Here is a 21,600-nt window from a genome sequence, read left to right as displayed (position 1 = left end):
CGTCTCTACTAAAAATACAAAAATTAGCCAGGCATGGTGGCACGTACCTGTAGTCCCAGCTCCTCAGGAGGCTGAGGCAGGAGAATCGCTTGAACCCGTAAGGCAGAGGTTGTGGTGATCTGAGATTGTGCCACTGCACTCCAGCCTGGGCAACAGAGCAAGGCTCCGTCTAAAAATAAATAAATAAAAATTAAAAAAAAAAAAAAACCTGATATATAAATAGAAAGTGCAGCTGGAGGTGCCAAGGCTCAGGGTCTAGAGCTGTGCTTCATGGGCTTGCTTGCTGGCCTGAGACCAGGTGAACTCTGGGTGTGAGGTGGTTCCCACCCGCGATCTACAATCCCCACCTCCTCCCCCAGGGCCTGAGTAACCAACACAAGGCAGTGCTAAAGAGCAGGTGAGTGACGGGCTTCAAGCCCATCCAGGCAGATTTGAATGCCATCTGGGCTGGGGGCTGTCAGGGTAGGGACTATGGCTGCCAGAAAGCAGGACGGTCATAAAAGTTGAAATTTTAAAATAATCGTTATTATATATGTATTTATTTTTGAATAGCTATCTAGTCCATTATTTGAAATGCATGTGACTTACACAGAATACCCTTTTGGGTGGGCCCGGCTCAGCTCTGGGAGGGAGCCCTGTCTGAAAAGGCTGCAACTTAGGCTGTTAGTCTTCATTCAGCCGAGCATCTGATCACGTCTTCTGTCATTCAGGACCTGAGGGGGTGGGGTTTTACTTATTATCTAATCAGGGACGCTGGGCTGGGAACTGTCCAATCAGGAATGCACGTAGAGCGGACAGGGCGGCTTCCGGGTTTGGCGGGGCCTTTGTGTCTCTCCAGCCGGAGCTCGAGGTTTCGACTTCACTGCTCTGTGTCCTCTCCTTCTAGAGGCCCAGTCTCTGTGGCTCAGTGACCTGCAGTTATTGGAGATCCATAGCTAAGACGCCAGGGCCCCCGGAAACCTAGAAATGGTGAGAATGCCGGGTCCGACATCCCGAGAGACGGGAAGGGGCTATGGCGGGACTCAGGCTTCCCCGCAGTCAGTTCCACAGTCTGCACCCTGAGTTCTCGCCCAGGTCGGCCTCAGTCCCCTTCGACGGTAAGATGGCGGCTGCGCAGCCAGCCAACCCCCCGGGCGTCCTGTCTGTTCCCTAGTCAGTGCCTGCGTCCTGGCCTGCAGCTCTCTCTGGACGGCTCCGTACCTGCAACGCGGGGTCTCTCCCGGATTGTGCAGGGACCACGGGAGGGTCGTCAGGGAGGAATACAGACGTATGCCGGGTTCATGAATGGGAAGAGCTTTGGCCCGTGGCGTTCCGGTTTCTCTTTCCTTCTATTAAAAAATGTGCCGGGCGCGGTGGCTCAAGCCTGTAATCCCAGCACTTTGGGAGGCCGAGACGGGTGGATCACGAGGTCAGGAGATCGAGACCATCCTGGCTAACACCGTGAAACCCCGTCTCTACTAAAAAATACAAAAAACTAGCCGGGTGAGGTGGCGGGCGCCTATAGTCCCAGCTACTCGGGAGGCTGAGGCAGGAGAATGGCGTAAACCCGGGAGGCAGAGCTTGCAGTGAGCTGAGATCCGGCCATTGCACTCCAGCCTGGGCGATAGAGCGAGACTCCGTCTCAAAAAAAAAAAAAATAAATAAAAATAAAAATAAAAAATGTATGGGAGTCAAAAGAGTTGGCGCGGTGGCTCATGCCTGTAATCCCAGCACTTTGGGAGGCTGAGGCGGGCAGAACACGAGGCCAGGCTGTTGGAGGCAGCCTCCTCCACATGGGGCTAGGAGGTGAAACGAGTAGCCTCCTAAACCCCTCCATCCCACTCTCTCCTCGGTCAAAGTGGCTGTTTTTGTGTTTGCTTTTTTATGGGATTTCAAAAACCTGATTTTTTATTTTGAGTAGCTTCAGGCTTGTAATTGTAGTTGTAATTACAGTAGTTGTAATTACAGACATGTGCCACCACGCCCGGCTAAATTGTTTTCGTTTCATATGGCCATTAGAAAAATAGATGAAGCAGTCATGGTCCCTACAATCCAGGAGATTTTAGTCTAGACTAACAGCTGGATAAATGGTTAAATTAAACATCATATAATTGGTACAATAAACAGATGTGTGCAGAAAACTTGGGCTCTATTTGTGCCACTTTCTTTATATAATTGTGACTTGTGATGTCATCACCTGAAGGGATATTTATTTCTTTTACCTTGTTATTACATATTTATCTTTTAATAAAATTACCCTAGAAAACCTTTATAAATTTGTTTAAATTGCTTATTAGTATATGTTACATATAATTGATAGGGCAGTTTCTAAGAAAGGTTAAAATTATACAAACTCTGAGATTTAAATTTTTTTTTAAGGTAAATTTAGGAAAAACAGAACTGGAAATATCCCAGTAGCATAGAGAACAGAATTCTACATAGAGTCCACTCGCTGCCCCAGTTCTGCTCAAGTTCACCTTTTTGGAGGCCTTATATAGGTCTGGCCCTACCCTGAGGTGTTGCCTCATAGAACTGATTAGTGGAGATCAGAGTTTTGACTGGTGAATTCTGCTGCCTTTCTAGAGCTGGTGCTTACAATTCCTGAAACACAAAAGCAAATAAATTTTAAAAATAAAGTATATATTTTAGGGTTATAATTTTTTATTGAAACTAGTACTTGCATTCTATCTAGCAACTTGTTTTCTATTCCTACAGATCTAGGAGTTGCTCCACAAGTCACAAAAAAGTAAACATAAAGAATATAAATTTTTCTGTGCTCGCTTCGGCAGCACATATACTAAAAATTGGAAGAATATAAATTTTTCTAAAATACATTAAATTCCTTCTGCATTTCTCTCTGTCTATATTTAACTTTTATTGTTTATATTTTTTTTAAAAAAAATCAATGACAGAGAAACAGAAGAAATAAAAATGCTGGACTTTTAATCTAAATCCTGGGAATTATTAAGCAGTACCAGCTCTCAGGGTGTTATAAAAATTAAATTACATAATGTGTTATCTCAGGCACAGTGCCCTGTAACATAATCTTTTTTCTTTTTTCTTTTGTTGTATCTCAGCACTTTTAACTATAACTTTTATAAGCCGGTTGAGGTGGCTCATGCCTGTAATCCCAGCATTTTGGGAGGCCATGGCAAGTGGATCACGAGGTGAGGAGTTTGAGACCAGCCTGGCCAACATGGTGAAAGCCTGTCTCTACTAAAAATACAAACATTAGCCGGGTGTGGTGATGGACATCTGTAATCCCAGCTACTCTGGAGGCTGAGGTTGGAGAATTGCTTGAACCCATGAGAGAGAGGTTGCAGTGAGCCAAGATCATGTCATGGCACTCCAGCTTGGGTGACAGAGCGAGACTGCAACTCAAAAAAAAAAAAAATTGAAAAATTTTTGTTATTTATTTCTAAGTATAGTCTTTTATAATATTTTTTTTTTCTATTTTACTTTAAGTTTTGGGATACAAGTGCAGAACGTGTAGGTTTGTTACATAGGTATACATGTGTCATGGTGGTTTGCTGTACTTATCAACCCATCATCTAGGTTTTAAGCCCAGCATGCATTAGCTATTTATCCTAATGCTCTTTCTCTCCTCGTCCCCCCACACCCCGACTGGCCCGGGTGTATGTGGTTTCTCTCCTTGTGTTTATGAGTGCTCGTTGTTCAATTCTTACTAATGAGTGACAACATGCAGTGTTTGGTTTTCTGTTCCTGTGTTAGTTTTCTGAGGATAATAGCTTTCAGCTGCATCCATGTCCCTGCAAAATACATGATCTCATTCCTTTTTATGGCTGCATAGTATTCCATGGTTGTGTATGTACCACATTTTCTTTATCCATTCTGTCATTGATGGGCATTTAGGTTGGTTCCATATCTTTGCTATTGTGAACAGTGATGCAGTAAACATATGTGTCTTTATAGTAGAATGATTTATATTCTTGGGAGTATATACTCCGGAATGGTATCACTGGGTCAAATGGTATTTCTGGTCCTAGATCCTTGAGGAATCACCACACTGTCTTCCACAATGGTTGAACTAATTTACATTCCCACCAACATTGTAAAAGCATTCATATTTCTCCACAGCCTCACCAGCATTTATTGTTTCTTGACTTTTTAATAATTACCATTCTGACTGGTGATTTATTTAGGTCTGGTGTTATAGATCTAATACCACTTTCTTTTCTCATAGAGAATAGATCAGAGAATGTTCCTGTGTAAAAAAAAAATTATTTTATTGAATAATTTCAGTCATTTATGTAAGTCAGAACCAGTTTTCTTCACTTTGTTATTTTACCTTGAATCAAATTATAAATTCTTTCCATGGCCACTTTGTAAATACGTATGTGTATGTGTGTGTGTGATTTTCAGGAACCACTGAAATTTAGGGATGTGGCCATAGAATTCTCTCTGGAGGAGTGGCAATGCCTGGACACTGCACAGCAGAATTTGTATAGGAATGTGATGTTAGAGAACTACAGAAACCTGGTCTTCTTGGGTGAGGATAACTTCAATACAGAATTCCTATTATATCCTAAAGGTTTCATTTTTCTTTTTTGTGTAATGTTTTTAGGTAATTTATGCTTTGCATAAGTGAGTTTCAGATCCCTGTTTTTATAAAAATCTTAGGGTTTCATGTCTGTAGAAAAGAATTTCTTTAAGCTGTTTCATCTTGCCCTGAACTTTCTGCATTCCTGAGCTAATCTGTATTCTTCACTCTAGATTAGAGTGGTAATTCCAGAAGTTTAGTGGCATAAAATATTATTGCCCACACTTTAAAATCTAATTGCCAACACTAATTTTTGATTTGTTGTACTGGACAGTGAAATTAAGAACTAACAAATTTAAAATATTTTCTAAATATTTAGAAATTTCTTTTATAAATTAGTATTTTGGAATTGATTTACAAGAATCTTCTGTTTCACCCTCTTTACTGAGCACATTGCCATGTTGGTGATTAGAGAATATAAGCAAGATTTATGTTATTTATTTTCAATAAAACAGGTATTGCTGTCTCTAAGCCAGATCTGATCACCTGTCTGGAGCAAGAAAAAGAGCCTTGGACTAGAAAGAGACATAGGATAGTGGCCAAACCCCCAGGTAGGTGAGAGTGAAAGTGAATACAACAGATAACATAGATGAACGGTTTAAAAGTCAAAGAAAAAGCTAGTCCTTAATAATGTGATTTGGGAAGCTATGTTCCAAAGGAAATAGTTTCTGGAAAGCCTGAGTTTTTCTTTTCTTTTCTTTTTTTTTCCTTTGAGAGATGGAGTCTTACTCTGTCACCCAGGCTGGAGTGCAGTGGCACAATCTCAATCTCAGCTCACTTCTGGAAAGCCCAAGTTTTTCTTTTCTTTTTTTTTTTTTCTTTTGAGAGATGGAGTCTCGTTCTGTCACCCAGGCTGGAGTGCAGTGGCACAGTCTCGGCTTCACTGCAACCTCCACCTTCGGGGTTCAAGCGATTCTCCTGCCTCAGCTTCCCAGGTAGCTGGGACTACAGGTGTGCGCCACCATGCCCAGCTAATTTTTGTATTTTTTTTAGTAGAGACGGGGTTTCACTGTGTGTTGACCAGGCTGGTCTTGAACTCCTAACCTCAGGTGATTCACCCGCCTTGGCCTCTGAAAGTGCTGGGATTACAGGCATGAGCCACAGCACCTGGCTGAGTTTTTCTGTTTTGCTCTCACATAAGAGCATCTTCTGTCTTATGCTTTTAAGTTCTCTTAGGACTCCGCTTTCCCTTCAGTGATCTGCCTTCTAATTTAGAGTGAGAACCAAAGTCTTCTTAATGGCATATAAGAGACTGCACAATCTGAGTGCTTTTCCATTGTTTTGGGGGACACACAGATACCTGCATAATTTTGAGAAACTCTATGTTAAACTATTTTTTAAGTTCTCTTTTTACATCATCTCTGAAATGTGTGAGAGAAGTAGGTTTTTGTTCCTCTTTCTGCACATTCCATCCTGTTTGTATTACTATAGTCTTCAAATATAGTTTGAAATTACAAAGTATGATGTCGTTCAGCTTTGTTTTTATTTTCTCAAGAGTGCTTTCACTATTCAAAGTTTATTGTAGTTTCATATGTAAATTTTAGACTTGTATTTTTAATTACTGTAAAACGCCACTGGAATTTTGATAGGGAGTTTATTGGATCTATAGATCCCAGTGCCATTTTTTGAATCTATAGATCTAAGTGCCATTAACATGGCACTTTTTATTTTGAGACGAAATCTCGCTCTTTCGCCAGGCTGGAGTGCAGTGGCACAATCTTGGCTCACTGAAACCTCTCCCTTCCAGGTTCAAGCTATTATCCTGCCTCAGCCCCCCAAGTAGCTGGAACAGGAGCTCACCACCACGCCCAGCTATGTTTTGTTTTAGTATGCTAAGAGACAGAGTTTCACTATGTTGGCCAGGATGGTCTCCATCTCTTGACCTCCTGATCTGCCTGCCTCAGCCTCCCAAAGTGCTGGGATTACAGGCGTGAGCCACCGCGCCTGGCCAACATGGCACTTTAACAGTATTTATTCTTTCAATCTATAGACATGAAATATTTCTAAATTTATTTGTGTCTTTTCTAATTTCTTTCATATATCTTTCATTGTAAAGATTTTCTACCTCTTTGATTACATTTCTTCTCAGAAATTTATTTTAATGCTGTCGTAAATAGGATTTTTTTGTTGTTGTTTCTTTTTTGAGACAGAGTCTCAGTCTCTTGCCCAGGCTGGAGTACAGTGGCACAATCTCGGCTCACAGCAACCTCTGCCTCCCAGGTTCAAGCAATTATCCTGCCTCAGCCTCCCAAATAGCTGGGACTACAGGCACGCACCACCATGCCTGGCTACTTTTTGTATTTTTAGTATAGATGGGTTTCAGTATGTTGACCAGGCTAGTCTTGAACTCCTGACCTTGTGATCCACCCGCCTCGGCCTCCCAAAGTGCTGAGATTACAGGCATGAGCCACCATGCCCGGCCCTTGTCTTCAGTTTCAATGGTTCTTTTTCATTTTTTTGACTAATTCTTTTGCCACATACTTAATGTTCTTTGTTAAAATAGAAGCATTGACAATAGGCAAAATGCAGTTTTGTATTAGTGTCTTTAAACTTGAAAAAGCAAACACCTCTTCAAGTTTTTATAACCTGTTTTCAGAAGGTAAAGATCTTTTATTGGGCCCCCAGGGTAATGCGATGCCCTCTGGGTTTGTAGTGGAAAGGGGATGTAGCTTGGTCACAAGGCTGCTGGGTCTGCACTGGGGTCTACCTTCAGTTAGCTTCTTACAAGGGGTTTGGGTAGTTGTAATTCACATTTTATTTTTTGGACAGACTGAATTTCTCTCAAGACTGACCTGTAGGGCAGACACTAGGGCAGGTTTCTGCAGTCAGGTCTGTATATGGTAAGTCTTATTTAAGAATGTGGATGAGTATGGCATTCACTGTGTATCAGAGAGGATTTTTCCAGGTCACTGAGTGGGTTTCAACATAGGCAGAACCGGCTGTGAACTGTGGCTCAAGTATCTGAAACTGAGTCATTGAACTGCTTCAGGGACCACAGTAAAGGCCAAGGTCTGCAGGCCTGCTGCATGGCTATAAGTGGGTATCTTTCTCAAGGCCTCTGAAAGGGTGTGACCTCTTACAGACTGTGGCTGGGAAAAGTATGAGATGATTACAGGGTAACTTCAGAACTATCAGAAGACCAAGTTGGGTAGGCCATTTCCTGGTCTATACTGAAAAACTGGAGTTCTGTAGTTTGCCACCTGCCTTCTGGAAAGGAGCACTCCACAGAATTGGGCATTAGCAGTTTCACAACTCCCTCCGTGGGTCTCAAAGCTCTCCTAAAGGCACTTAATTTGGAGATTGAGTCTTGCTACATAACCCAGGCTGGTTTTGAAATCCTGGCCTGAAGCAATTTCCCAACCTCAGACCCGGTGCGGTGGCTCACGCCTGTAATGCCAGCACTTTGGGAGGCCGAAGTGGGCAGATCACGAGGTCAGGAGATAGAGACCATCCAGGCTCACATGGTGAAACCCCGTCTCTACAAAAAATAACAAAAAAAAAAAATTAGCCAGGCATGGTGGCAGGCTCCTGTAGTCCCGGCTACTCAGGAGGCTGAGGCAAGAGAATGGCATGAACCCGGGAGGCAGAGGTTGCAGTAAGCGGAGACTGTGCCACTGCACTCCAGCCTGGGTGACAGCAAGACTCTGTCTCAAAAAAAAAAAAAATTGGCCGGGCGCGGTGGCTCAAGCCTGTAATCCCAGCACTTTGGGAGGCCGAGACGGGCGGATCACGAGGTCAGGAGATCGAGACCATCCTGGCTAACATGGTGAAACCCCGTCTCTACTAAAAATACAAAAAACTAGCCGGGCGAGGTGGCGGGCGCCTGTAGTCCCAGCTACTCGGGAGGCTGAGGCAGGAGAATGGCGTAAACCCGGGAGGCGGAGCTTGCAGTGAGCTGAGATCTGGCCACTGCACTCCAGTCCGGGCGACAGAGCGAGACTCCACCTCAAAAAAAAAAAAAAAAAAAAAAAAAAAAAAAAAATTGTCTCTAGTTTCTTTTAAATGCTTATTTATTAAAAGTTTCTCGTTAGTTTCTTTTAAATGCTTATTTATTAAAATGTTTTCATTAGAATCTTCTGTTTATGATTGCACTTCATTTTCTTTGAAATTTTACTGCCGTGGAGCACATGCCAGTTATTCAAAATACCTGCCTTCTGTGAGTACACAGTCACATATTATAGTGATTTAGAGAATAGAATTTTTTTTTTTTTTTTTTTTTTTTTTTTGAGACGGAATCTTACTCTGTCTTCAGGCTAGAGTACAATGGCGCAGTCTAGGGTCACTGCAACTTCTGCCTCCCAGGTTGAAGCGATTCTCCTGCCTCAGACTCCCGAGTAGCTAGGGTTGCATCCATGTGCCAAACTGGCTGGCTAATTTTGTATTTTCCTAGAGACGGGGTTTCACCATGTTGGTCAGGCTGGTCTTGAACTCCCAACCTCAGGTGATCCACCCATCTCAGCCACCCAAAGTGCTGGGATTGCATGTGTGAGCCACCGCACCCGGCCTATTTAGAGAAATTTTTAATGGTGCATCAGTATTGCAAACCACATCTTTCTTTTTTTTTTTTTTTTTTTTTTTTTTTTTTTTTTTTTTTTTTTTGAGGTGGAGTTTTGCTCTTATTGCACAGGCTGGAGTGCAGTTGCACAGGCTGGAGTGCAATGGCGCAGTCTCGGCTCACTGCAGCCTCCACCTGCCAGGTTCAAGCAATTCTCCTGCCTCAGCCTCCCTAGTAGCTGGGATTACAGGCATATGCCACCATGCCTGGCTGATTTTGTACTTTTTTTTCAGTAGAGACGGAGTTTCTCCATTTTGGTCAGGCTGGTCTTGAACCCCCAACCTCAGATGATCCACCTACCTCAGCCTCCCAAAGTGCTGGGATTACAGGTGTGAGCCACTGCGCCTGGTCTTTTTTTTTTTTTTTGGAGATGCAGTCTCAATCTGTTGCCTAGGCTGAAGTGCAGTGGAGTGATTTCAGCTCACTGCAATCTCTGCCTCCCATGTTCAAGGGATCCTACCACTTGAGCCTCCGGAGTATCTGGGACTACAGGCACATTCCGCGAGGCCTGGCTGATTTTCATATTTTTGGTAGAGATGGGGTTTCCCCATGTTGGCCAGGCTGGTCTCCTACTTCTGACCTCAGGTGATTTGTCCACCTCAGCCTCCCTAAGTGCTGGGATTACAGGCGTGAGCCACCACACCTGGCTGCAAACCATATTTTGAGTAAACATTTCTCTCATTATTGTTTTATGGTTCATACTAGTGTGTTTTTTTAGTGTAGGTTTCTTAATATTAGTTTCTTGTGCTTTTTAGTTTTACATATGTATTATAATTTCAGACAATTTGCCATTCTGTTTGTACATTTTAAGTCAATGTGGGATTTACTTAAGAGATACATCAGCCGCATGTCTATCACAATGACAATATATATATATTTGTGTGTTTATCTATAAATATAACCGCAATTTTGGTTATGACTTATCTTGTACATATTCTTTCTTAGTTGATTTTTTTTTTCTTTTTCTTTTTGTTTCTTTTTTTTTGAGATGGAATCTTACTCTGTCTCCCAGGCTGGAGTGCAATGGCATGATCTCGGCTAACTGCAACCTCTGCCTCCCAGGTTCAAGCAATTCTCCAGTCTCAGCCACCCAAGTAACTGGGATTACAGGCGCATGTCACCACACCCAGATAATTTTTGTATTTTTAGTAGAGATGGGGTTTCATATATTGGCCAGGCTGGTCTCAAACTTCCAACCTCAGGTGATCTGCTCACCTCGGTCTCCCAAAGTGCTGAGATTACTGGCATGAGCCACTGTGCCTGGCCCACTGCCCCCCGCCGCCGACTTTTTTATTTTCTTAATTTTCAGTGGTTGTTTTATCTTGTCTAATTGAGTAGTCATGGAAATAGTTTTATTTTCACCATGTGTTTAATGATGAATATATATTTGCTCTGTGTGAGAGAAACACTTTTGTGATTTGAAGATAATTTATGAAAAGATTTATGATTCTGTGTTTTTTCAGATTTGTTTTGAGAAAAATTAATTGTAAAAAGACATAACATAAAATTTACCGTCTTAAGTCTGTTGAAGCGTACATTTCAGGGCCAGGCATGGTTGTGGCTTACATGTGTAATCCCAGAATTTGGGGATGTTAAGGCAGGAGGATTGCTTGATTCCAAAAGTTTGAGACCAGCCTGGGCAACATATGGAGATTCCCTCTCTACAATTTTTTTTTTTTTTTAACCCAGGCATGGTTGTATGCAACTGTGGTCCCAGCTCTTTGAAAGATTGAGAGAGGAAGATTACTTGAGTCTGAGAATTTGAGGCTACACTCAGCCATAATTGTGCCACTGCACTCTGCCTTTCGTGACAGAATGAGACCCTGTCTCAAAAAAAAGCTGTACATATCAGGCATGTTAAGTATATTCACATTGTTATGCAAAAGACTTCTAAAAATTTTACATCTTATAAAACTAAAACTCAATATCCGTTAAGTAACAGCTGAACATTTTACCCTTTCTCCAGCCCTTGACAAATATCCTTCTACTTTCTGTTTTTATGAGTGTAACTACTTAAGATATCTCCTATAAATGAGATCATATAGTATCCATCATTTTGTTACTGGCTTATTTCAGGTGACATAATATTTTCAAAGTTTGTCTTAAAGTGTGTCAATATTTTTTTTAAGGCTGAATAATACTCCATTGTACTTATATGTTATATTTTTTGATGTATTTATAAGTCAAGAAAGGGTTGCTTCAAGTCTTTTGGGTTTTGTTAATACTGCTACAGTAAACATCAGTGTTCAGATATGCCTTCTAGGTCCTACATTGCAGAGTTTGCATATCAATTTACAAATTGAATTGTTGGTTTTAATAATTCCATTTTGAATTATTTGAGTAACATTTATAACATTTAAAAACAGTGGCTGCATCCTTGTTTTACACCAACAGTAACAGGTTTTCAGTTCATCAACAGTTTTAATGTTTTTAAAAAATTGATAGTGGCCATTCTAATTGGTTTGAGTTGATTTTTTCATGTGATTTTTATGCATTTCTGTACAAATGTAATTTCCTGTGTCCTTTCAAATGCTTTTTCCCATTTTTGTATTTTTTTTTTTTTGATGAAAACTAATTTCAATTATTAGTCCATTTAAGACTTATTTATATATTCTCAGTATTAACTGCCATGGACCTTGCTTGACTGAACAAAGGAAGGTGAATGCGGGAATAAAGACAAAAACAAAAGAGTATATTTGGAAGAAGGGGTCAGGGGGCTCCTTGCTTCTAGTGAACAAGGGCGCTGAACTTCTATAGCCCTTTGTATTTATTGAGTAAAAGAGATAGGGAGAAGGGAGAAGGGGGTGGTTGTCAGTCACCTAGGGCAGGCTTGCATGACTGCATTCTTTGAACAGTAGTCTCCAGATATTCCAGTAGATAACCTCAAGGAGCACGGCACGGCACCAGGGAGTGACTGCCCTCAGCAAACCTTCTGGTGGCAGGCACAGATGTGAATTTGCCTACATCCTGCACTCATGATAAACAGTTTGCTGTTTGATCACATAGCCTTCAGTGGAATGCTGAGTTGGTCATGACCCTTGGGTCTTTAGCTCCCTACAGTTAACTCTTATCACATATAATTTGCAAATATTTTTGCTTATTTTCTACAAGGTATTGTCACTCTAGTTTTTTTTGATGTGTGGAAATTTTGAATTGTAGTGTAGTTACTTTTTTCTTTGTTGTTCATGCATTTGTCATATCAAAAAAAAAATGGTGCCAAGACCAACATCACATCATTTCTCTTTTTTTCTAAGAGATTTGTTAGTAATTTTTATATATTTTTTTATTTAAAATATTTTTTGTATATGATACAGAGAAAGAATCCAGCTTTATCAGTGTTGGTGTCCAGTTTTCAACATGATTTTTTGAAGAGATTGTCTTTTCTCTATTGTGTGCTCATGGCAACGTTGTAAAAGATTATTTAATCATATACCAAAGAGTGTATTTCTGGGCTCTCTATTCTGTTTTTTCATCTGTTTATCTGTCTTTGTGTCAGTACCACCTTGTATTTGTAGCTATTAATATATTTTAAAATCTAGATATGTAACACCTCACACATGAGTGTTTGGCTGTAGTTTATAATCAAATTTAAAAATTTTAAACAATATTCTTGTAAAAATTGTGCTTTGGGGATTTTTATAGAAATTATATTGAATGTATTCATTACTGTAAGTTGTACAGACATCTTTGAAAAATTAAATTTTTTGACCCTTGAGTAAAACTATGTTGAAGAGTATGTGTTATTTTCATATATATTTGGATGTGCCAGTTTTACTCATGCTCTCAATTTCCAGTTTCATTCAGTTTTAGTCAGAAAACATTCAGTGTATAATTTTTATTTTCTTACATTTATTTGTTGTTGTTGTTGTTTTGAGACAGGATCTCTTTCTGTTACCTAGACTGGAGTGCAGTTACTGCAGCCTCAACCTTCAGGGTTCAAGTGCTTCTTTCACCTCAGCCTCCTGAGTAGCTGGGACTACAGAGATACACTACCATGCCTGGCTAATTTATTGATTATTTGTAGGGACAGAGTACTACTATGTTGCCTAGGCTGGTCTCAAACTTCTGACCCCAAGAGATCCTCCCATCTTGGTCTCCCAAAGTGTTGAAATTATAGGCATGAGCCACAGCACCCACCTGGTATTCTTAAATTTAATAAGACTTGTTGTGTATCCTAACAGAATACACCAGATGCAGATAAGAATATTGTGTATTTTCTTGCTTTTAACTGGAAAGTTTTTTACATGTCTGTCAAGCCTTGTTGGTCTATGATATAACCTAAATGTTCACATTCCCCAAATATTATGCTGCAATGCAGTCCTCAATGTTGGATGCAGAACCTGGTGGGAGATGTTTGGGTCACGGGGGCAAGTTTCTCATGAATGGCTTGACATCACCCTCTTGGTAATCAAAAACTTTACCCTCTGTTAATTTAAATGAGAACTGGTTCATTATTTCACACTTGCTCTGTCCCTTGCCATGTGATATGTTCAGTTACTCTTTGCATTTCACCATGATTGTAAGCTTTGTGAAACCCTCACCAGAAGCCGATGCTGGCACACACTTCTTGTACAGTCTGCCAAAGTGTGTGCCAAATAACCTTTTTTCTTTTTTTCTTTCCTTTCTTTCTTTCTTTTCTTTTTTTTTTTTTTTTTTTTTTTTTTTTTGAGACATAGTCTCACTCTGTCACCTAGGCTGGACTGCAGTGGCACAATCTTGGCTCACTGCAACCTCCACCTCACTGGTTCAAGTGATTCTCCTGCCTCAGCCTCCCAAGTAGCTGGGATTACAGGCATGTACCACCATGCCTGGCTAATTTTGTATTTTTAGTAGAGACAGGGTTTCACCATGTTGGTAAGGCTGGTCTCAAACTCCTGACCTCAGTTGATTCGCCTGTCTTGGCCTCCCAAAGTGCTGTGATTACAGGCATGAGCCACCGCATCCTGCCAACCTTTTTTCTTTATAAATTACCCGCTCTCAGGTATACGTCTATATGCAAAATAATTGAAGTTGGCAATTTTAAAGGTATTATGTTATATTGGGGAGCAGAAAGATCTGTGTTGGGTAAATGTAACAGACTTTTCTTTCTATGTGACTCTTTGCATTCTGCTCACACACTTAACTAATTTATAAATTTTCCACAAATGTATTTTGGTCAATGTGTTTTTGTTACATTTATATTTCTATTAAGAAATTAAGGCCTTTGGGCTGGGCACAGTGGCTCATGCCTGTAATCCCAGCATTTTGGGAGGCTGAGGTGGTCAGGAATTTGAGACCAGCCTGGCCAACATGGTGAAACCCTTTTCTACTAAAAATACAAAAATTAGCTGGGCATGGTGGTGCATGCCTGTAATCCTGGCTACTCAGGAGGCTGAGGCAAGAGAATTGCTTGAATCTGGGAGGCAGAGTTTGCAGTGAGCTGAGATCACGCTGCTGCAGACCAACCCAAGTGACAGATTGAGACTCCATCTCAGAAAAAAAAAAAAAAAAAAAGAAGAAATTAGGGCCTTTGGTATTTTGCTATGCCATCTTGCTTATGTAATTTGTATAATGGTATAGGTTGGATTTGTAAAGTATATTTAGAGTCTGTCAAGTGAAGTCATTTGTTATTTTTATTTCTTTCAGTTACTTGTTCTCATTTTGCCCAAGACTTTTCACCAGAGCAGAACATAAAAGATTCTTTCCAAAAAGTGACACTGAGAAGCTATGGAAAATATGAACATGAGAATTTACAGTTAAGAAAATGTAGTAAAAGTGTGGATGAGTGCAGGTTGCAAAAAGGAGGTTACAATGGACTTAACCAATGTTTGCCAGCTACCCAGAGCAAACTATTTCATTGTGATGAATATATGAAAATCTTTCATAAATTTTCAAATTTAAATGGACATAAGATAAGACACACCAGAACAAAACCTTTTACATGTAAAGAATTTGGCAAATCATTTTACATGTTTTCAAACCTAACTCAACATAAAATAACTTGTACTAGAGTAAATTTCTACAAATGTGAAGACTGTGGAAAAGCCTTTAATGGATCCTTAATCTTTACTAAACATAAAAGAAATCATAGTGGAGAGAAACCGTACAAATGTGAAGAATGTGGCAAAGCCTGTAACCAGTTCACAAACCTTACTACACATAAGATAATTTACACTACAGAGAAACTCTACAAATGTGAAGAATGTAGTGAAGCCTTTAACCTGTCGTCACACATTACAACACATAAAATAATTAATACTGGAGAGAATCCCTACAAACATGAAGAATGTGGCAAAGCCTTTAATCGGTCCTCAACCCTTACTACACATAAGATAATTCATACTAGAGAGAAACTCAATGAATATGAGGAATGTGGCAAAGCTTTCAACCAGCCCTCACACCTCAGCAGACATAAGATAATTCATACTGGAGAGAAAGCCTACAAATGTGAAGAATGTGGTAAAGCCTTTAAGCGGCCCTCACACCTTACCAGACATAAGATAATTCATACTGGAGAGAAAGCCTACAAATGTGAAGAATGTGGTAAAGCCTTTAAGCGGCCCTCACACCTTACCAGACATAAGATAATTCATACTGGAGAGAAAGCCTACAAATGTGAAGAATGTGGTAAAGCCTTTAACCGGCCCTCACACCTTACCAGACATAAGATAATTCATACTGGAGAGAAGCCCTACAAATGTGAAGAATGTGGCAAAGCCTTTAACCGGCCCTCAAACCTTACTACACATAAGATAATTCATACAGGAGAGAAGCCCTACAAATGTGAAGAATGTGGCAAAGCCTTTAATCAGTCCTCAACCCTTACTACACATAAGATAATTCATACTAGAGAGAAACTCAATAAATATAAGGAATGTGGCAAAACTTTCCACCAGCCCTCACACCTCAGCAGACATAAGAGAATTCGTACTGGAGAGAAAGCCTACAAATGTGAAGAATGTGGTAAAGCCTTTAACCAGTCCTCACACCTTACTACACATAAGATGATTCATACTGGAGAGAAGCCCTACAAATGTGAAGAATGTGGCAAAGCCTTTACGCGGTCCGTGCACCTTACTACACATAAGATGATTCATACTGGAGAGAAGCCCTACAAATGTGAAGAATGTGGCAAAGCTTTTAATAATTCTTCACACCTTACTAGACATAAGAGCATTCATGCTGGAGAGAAACCCTACCAATGTGAAAAATGTGGCAAAACTTCTAACCCATCCTCAAAACTTACTGAACATAAGAAAATTCATATTAGAGAGAAACGCTATACATGTGAAGAATGTGGCAAAGCCTTTAACCGGTCCTCACAGCTTACTAGACATAAGAGAATTCATACTGGAGAGAAACCCTACCAATGTGAAAAATGTGGCAAAGCTTTTAACCAGTCCTCACACCTTACTGCACATAAGAAAATTCATACTGGTGAGAAACTCTACAAACCTAAAAGATGTAACTGTGATTTTGAAAACACCTCAAATTTTTCTAAACATAAAGGAAATTATACTGGTGAGAAATCTTAGAAATCTGAAGAATGTAACAAACCCTTTAAAAGTTGTCACACTTCATTGTACATAAGATAATTCATACTAAAAACCTACAAGTGTTTTTAGCATGTGGCAAAACTTGTAACCAATGCTTACACCTTATTGCACAGGAAAGGATTTGTACTAGAAAAAAAAAAGTCAAATATACAGAATGTGAAAAAGCCATTAATACCCGTTCACATCTCACTCAACATCAGAGTTCATACTTAATAAAAGCATTATACATGCAATTACGTCAAAAATCTTTCAGAAAATATAAGCCTCTAAAGTGAAGAGTATTCATTTTGATGACATACATTATGAACATCAAGAGGATTTTAGTTGTTAGGCAGGAATCTAGACCCAACATGGTGATATCACCTGGCATGGCAGGCTCTTTGTTAGGACTGCCTGCCCTTCACTTCCTGCTAAGACTGTCAGTGTGCGAAAAAAGCCCGCGTCCGCCAAAGAACCCCCACTCTGCGCAAGCTCCTGGACATGTTATTCCCCAGAAGTCGAAACCTACCTCAAGAAAGCTGATAGCTACAAACCCCGCCTACCTCGGCCCTCCCACTAGAGGACATGTGAACCTCTCCCGCGAGCCCAATAAAGGCTGCCTTTGTTCTCATCTGCCTCGTGTCTTCTTGCTCGGCTTCATTTACATTACATTGGTGCCAAAAGCCCGGAAGGAGGCTTCCCCCGGTCCGGGTAGGCTCTCCTCTCCTCTGAGCTGGTACCTCCTCTCTGCGCCAGGAGCCGGTTTCACAAAAATCAGGACTTGATTCGATCACTGCTGGGTAAGTTTTCCCCTGTTCTGCAGGCCCCCTCCGGGAATCCCTGTCCGAAACGCGTGGCCACGTCGGGGGCTCCCTCCGGTCAACTGTGACCTCAGCACCGGGGACTAGGAGACATCCAACCTCCCCAGAAGCCACCGTACCCCGCACTCCATGTGGCAGTGAGAGGACACTCCCGCTGCCTCCAGACTGCCCGCCTCAGGACCATGGGGGCTGCCCAGTCCAAACCAGACTCAAAATCCCCTCTGGGGTGCCTCTTGGCTAATTTCGAGACTTTAGGTCTCAGCCAAGACCTAAAACGAAAGCGACTTATTCTGCACAGTGGCATGGCCGCAGTATAGATTGGATAACCAGTCTCAGTGGCCTGCAGAGGGCACTCTAGACTTTAACATTCTCACGGATCTGACCAACTTCTGCAAGAGACTAGGCAAATGGTTTGAGGTACCCTATGTTCAGGCCTTTTGGGACTTTTGTTCAGGCCTGGACGTCTGTGTCCGATGTTCGTTGGCCTAGGTCTTGCTCGCAAAATCTACTCCCTCAAGCAAGAAGAAGAAGGATTCTTCCTTCTCTGAGCCTCTTGATACTCTTTCCCTGTCCCTCCTTCGGTCCCCCACTCAACCTCCCCCTTCTTCCTTCTTCTCTGAGCCTCCTGATACTCTTTCCCTGTCCCCCTTTCGGTCCCCCGCCCAACCTCCCCCTTACCCTGACCCATCGTCTCTGTCCTCGTCGGAACCACCCCTTCCCCCCACCCCTCCTATGTCCCCACCAAACCTGACGGACCCTGTCTCTCCTACCTCCTCCTCCTCGCCGGTCTCAGCTCGTACCTAGTCCAGGAGCGACCTCCTGTGCCCCTTGCGGGAAGTGGCAGGCGCCGAAGGAGTGGTCCCCATCCATGTGCCGTTCTCACTGGCAGACCTGTCTACAATTGAAGAGCATGCAGGCTCTTTTTTGGCCAACCCCACTTGGTATATCAAAGAGTTCAGATACCTATGCCAGGTGTATGACCTCACCTGACATGATCTCCATGTCGTTATGACCTCAACCCTGTCCCCTGAGGAACGGGAGTGTATCCTAGCGGCAGCCAGGCAGCACGTGGACCAGGTTCATGTAACTGACCCTGCCATGCCAGTTGGCGCCGAGGTGGTGCCCTCGGCCGAGCCCAACTGGGACTACCAGATTGGGCAGGCAGGTCGCCGCCGCCGAGACGTGATGGTCCAGTGCCTTCTTGCCAGCATGCAGGCAGCCTCCAATAAGTCAGTCAACTTTAATAAGTTAAAGGAGGTAGTCCAAGGGTCAGATGAGAATCTGGCCGTTTTTCTTAACTGACTTGACGGAGGCACTCATTCAGTACACCCACCTTGACCCTGCCTCCCCCGCAGGAGGAACCATCTTGGCTACGTACTTTATTTCTCAGTCAGTCCCCGATATTCAAAAAAAATTTTAAAAGGTGGAGGATGGCCCTCAAACTCCCATCCAGGATTCAGTCAAACTCTCCAAGGCCTACAACTCCAGGGAGGAAGCAGCTGAGGCCCAGTGACAGGCCAGGCTAAAACAGAAGGTACAACTCCAAACCCAGGCCCTGGTAGCAGCCCTGAGCCCAGCCGGCTCCAGGAGCTCTCAGAGAGGAGGTACTCCCCGAGTACCACCTGGTGCCTGCTTCAAGTGCAGCAATGAAGGCCACTGGGCCAAGCAGTGCCCCAACCCTAAGGAGCCAACTCGCCCCTGTCTGAGCTGTCGGCAAATGGGCCACTGGAAGTCAGACTGCCCCAACCTGAGGACGGTCGCTACACTTCCACGTGACGACCCTCCTCCAAGTACTGGAGGCACCTTTCAGCTCCTCGACACTGATGAAGATTGAAGAGGCCCAGGCTTGGGAACCCCTCTTACTCTCGCCAAGCCCAGCGTTATGCTCCAGGTACCGGGTAAGTCCATATCCTTCCTTATGGACATGGGGGCTACCTACTGTGTTTTGCCTTCCTTCAGTGGCCCCAGCCACCCCTCCGCCATCACGGTCACGGGAATTGATGGCACTCCCTCCACCTATCCCCAGACTCCTCTGTCTTGCCGCCTAGATGGCTCCCTCTTCTCGCACTCATTTCTCATCATTCCTTTGTGCCCAGTCCCCTTGTTAGGACAAGACCACCTCTCCAAACTAGGAGCCTCAGTTCACTTCTGGCCCAACCCCTCCCCACACCTCGCATTCCTCTTCCCCCTCCTCTAACCCGATAAACCCTACCAGGCTGATCCCCCACTCCCGTTTCCAGTCCCCATTAACCCTAAGGTGTGGGACACCTCCACCCTGATCATTGCCCAGCATCATACTCCAGTCCACATCCGGCTAAAGGACCCCTCCAAGTGTCCCTCTAGACCTCAGTTCCCTATCTCCCTTGAGCACCGACGGGCTAAAACCCATCATCTCGTGCCTGCTCCAACAACACATTCTAGTCCCTGCCAACTCACCATGCAATACTCCTTTCCTGCCTGTACAGAAAAGCTCCGGGGCCTACCACCTCGTGCAGCATCTACGCCTCATCAATGAGGCAGTAGTCCCCACCTTTCCTGTTGTTCCTAACACACATACACTTCTCTCACGCGTTCCCCCTGGATACCACTCGTTTTACTGTCCTTGACCTAAAGGATGCCTTCTTCACCATTCCCTTACATCCCTACTGTCACTTTCTGTTTGCCTTTACACGGGAAGATCCAGACACTCATATTTCTTCCCAGCTGACTTGGACTGTTTTGCCTCAAGGGTTCCGAGATAGCCCCCATTTTTTCAGACAGGCACTGGCACAGGATGTTGTCCTCTGTCCCCTTACCCACAGCACACTATTGCAATATGTAGATGACTTATTGCTATGCAGTCGCTCCTGGGACAGCTCCCTTGCAGATACCACTATGCTTTTAAATTTTCTTGGCGACCAAGGTTACCGGGTTACCCCAGCCAAGGCTCAGCTTTGCACCCCTACTGTCACCTACCTAGGTATACTCCTCACACCCACTACAAAAAGCCTCACGGCGAATAGAATAAGCCTCATTGAAACTCTCCAGCCTCCTTAGGATGCGGAAGAGATCTTGTCCTTCCTAGGACTGGTAGGGTATTTCAGGCATTGGATTCTCAACTTTGGGGTCCTAGCCAAGCCCCTCTACCAGGCTGCCAAGGAAGTGCCCACCGGACCGCTGTCCGACCCCTCATTGGTTGCCAACTCTTTCAAGAAGCTTCAGGACTGTCTCCTTTCTGCCCCTGCTCTCTCTCTCCCCAACCCCCTTCGGCCCTTTCATCTATTCACTGAGGAGTGCCAAAAGGTAGCTACTGGCCTCCTAGCCCAGCCGGTTGGGTCCACATACCAGACTGTGGCCTATCTCTCCAAGCAGTTAGACCCCACGGTCCAGGGCTGGCAACCTTGTCTGCGAGCACTGGCGGCTGCCACCGAACTTACCAAGGATGCCCTCAAGCTCACCCTAGGACATCCTCTCACTGTCTACTCTTCTCACCACCTGTCAGATCTCATCACATACAAGTGTCTCAGCCACCTCACCCCATCCTGGCTTCAACAGTTCCACCTGCTATTCGTCAAAAACCCTCACATCACCCTCACCACCTCTCCCCCTCTAATCCCTGCTACCCTCTTGACCAGGGTGCGATTCTGCCCCCGCACATTCCTGCCCGGAGGTTCTCACCGCCTTGCCACCCGCCCGCCTCGGCCTTTCCTAACAGCCGTTAGAACACCCAGACCGTACCCTGTTTGTGGATGGGAGTTCTGTCTTAACCCTCGATGGCTGCCGTGAGGCGGCCTACGCTGTCGTAACAGCAACCCAGACTGTCGAAACCAGGCCCTTGCCTTTAGGCACCACCTCCCAGAAGGCTGAACTCACTGCCCTTACTCGTGCCTTACTTCTCTCCGAAGGTCAGCGAGTTAATATCTACATGGACTCTAAATATGCCTACCTTATTGCACACACCCACTCCCTTCTCTGGCAAGAGGGTGGGTTCCTTACCACCAAAGGGACGCCAGTAGTCAATGGACCACTTATAAAGAGGTTGCTTGATGCTCTCCAGGCCCCCAAGGAGGTAGCCATCATCCACTGTAAAAGCCACCAGCATTTTAAGGACCCTGTGTCACAGGGTAACAACCTAGCTGATTCCACCACACGGGCCACTGCCCTCACTTCCTCCCCTACCCAAGGGCCTTT

The 21,600-nt window shown here is 43.4% G+C and overlaps 1 protein-coding gene across 7 annotated transcripts; it reads left to right on the top strand.

Moving 5' to 3' along the window:
• Positions 1-822: 822 nt before the first annotated feature.
• LOC104667896 (zinc finger protein 681) lies at positions 823-17,240 on the top strand. Of its 7 annotated transcripts, none has more exons than XM_010370505.2 (4): positions 823-969; positions 4,363-4,489; positions 4,996-5,091; positions 14,721-17,240. In XM_010370505.2, the coding sequence occupies exons 1-4, from the start codon at positions 967-969 to the stop codon at positions 16,607-16,609; spliced, it is 2,115 nt and encodes a 704-aa protein (XP_010368807.2). In that variant the 5' UTR covers positions 823-966; the 3' UTR covers positions 16,610-17,240. The 7 variants fall into 7 exon arrangements, with proteins under 7 accessions (XP_010368807.2, XP_030768538.1, XP_030768540.1 ...); XM_030912678.1 differs by having other exon boundaries at positions 823-1,097; XM_030912680.1 differs by lacking the exon at positions 4,363-4,489.
• The last annotated feature ends 4,360 nt before the right edge of the window (positions 17,241-21,600 follow it).

This window comes from Rhinopithecus roxellana, chromosome 12 (genome assembly GCF_007565055.1).
Source record: "Rhinopithecus roxellana isolate Shanxi Qingling chromosome 12, ASM756505v1, whole genome shotgun sequence".
In the NCBI taxonomy this organism is placed as follows: Eukaryota; Metazoa; Chordata; class Mammalia; order Primates; family Cercopithecidae; genus Rhinopithecus; species Rhinopithecus roxellana.
Note: the sequence above shows the minus strand (reverse complement) of the source record. Positions and strands in the feature narration are given on the sequence as shown.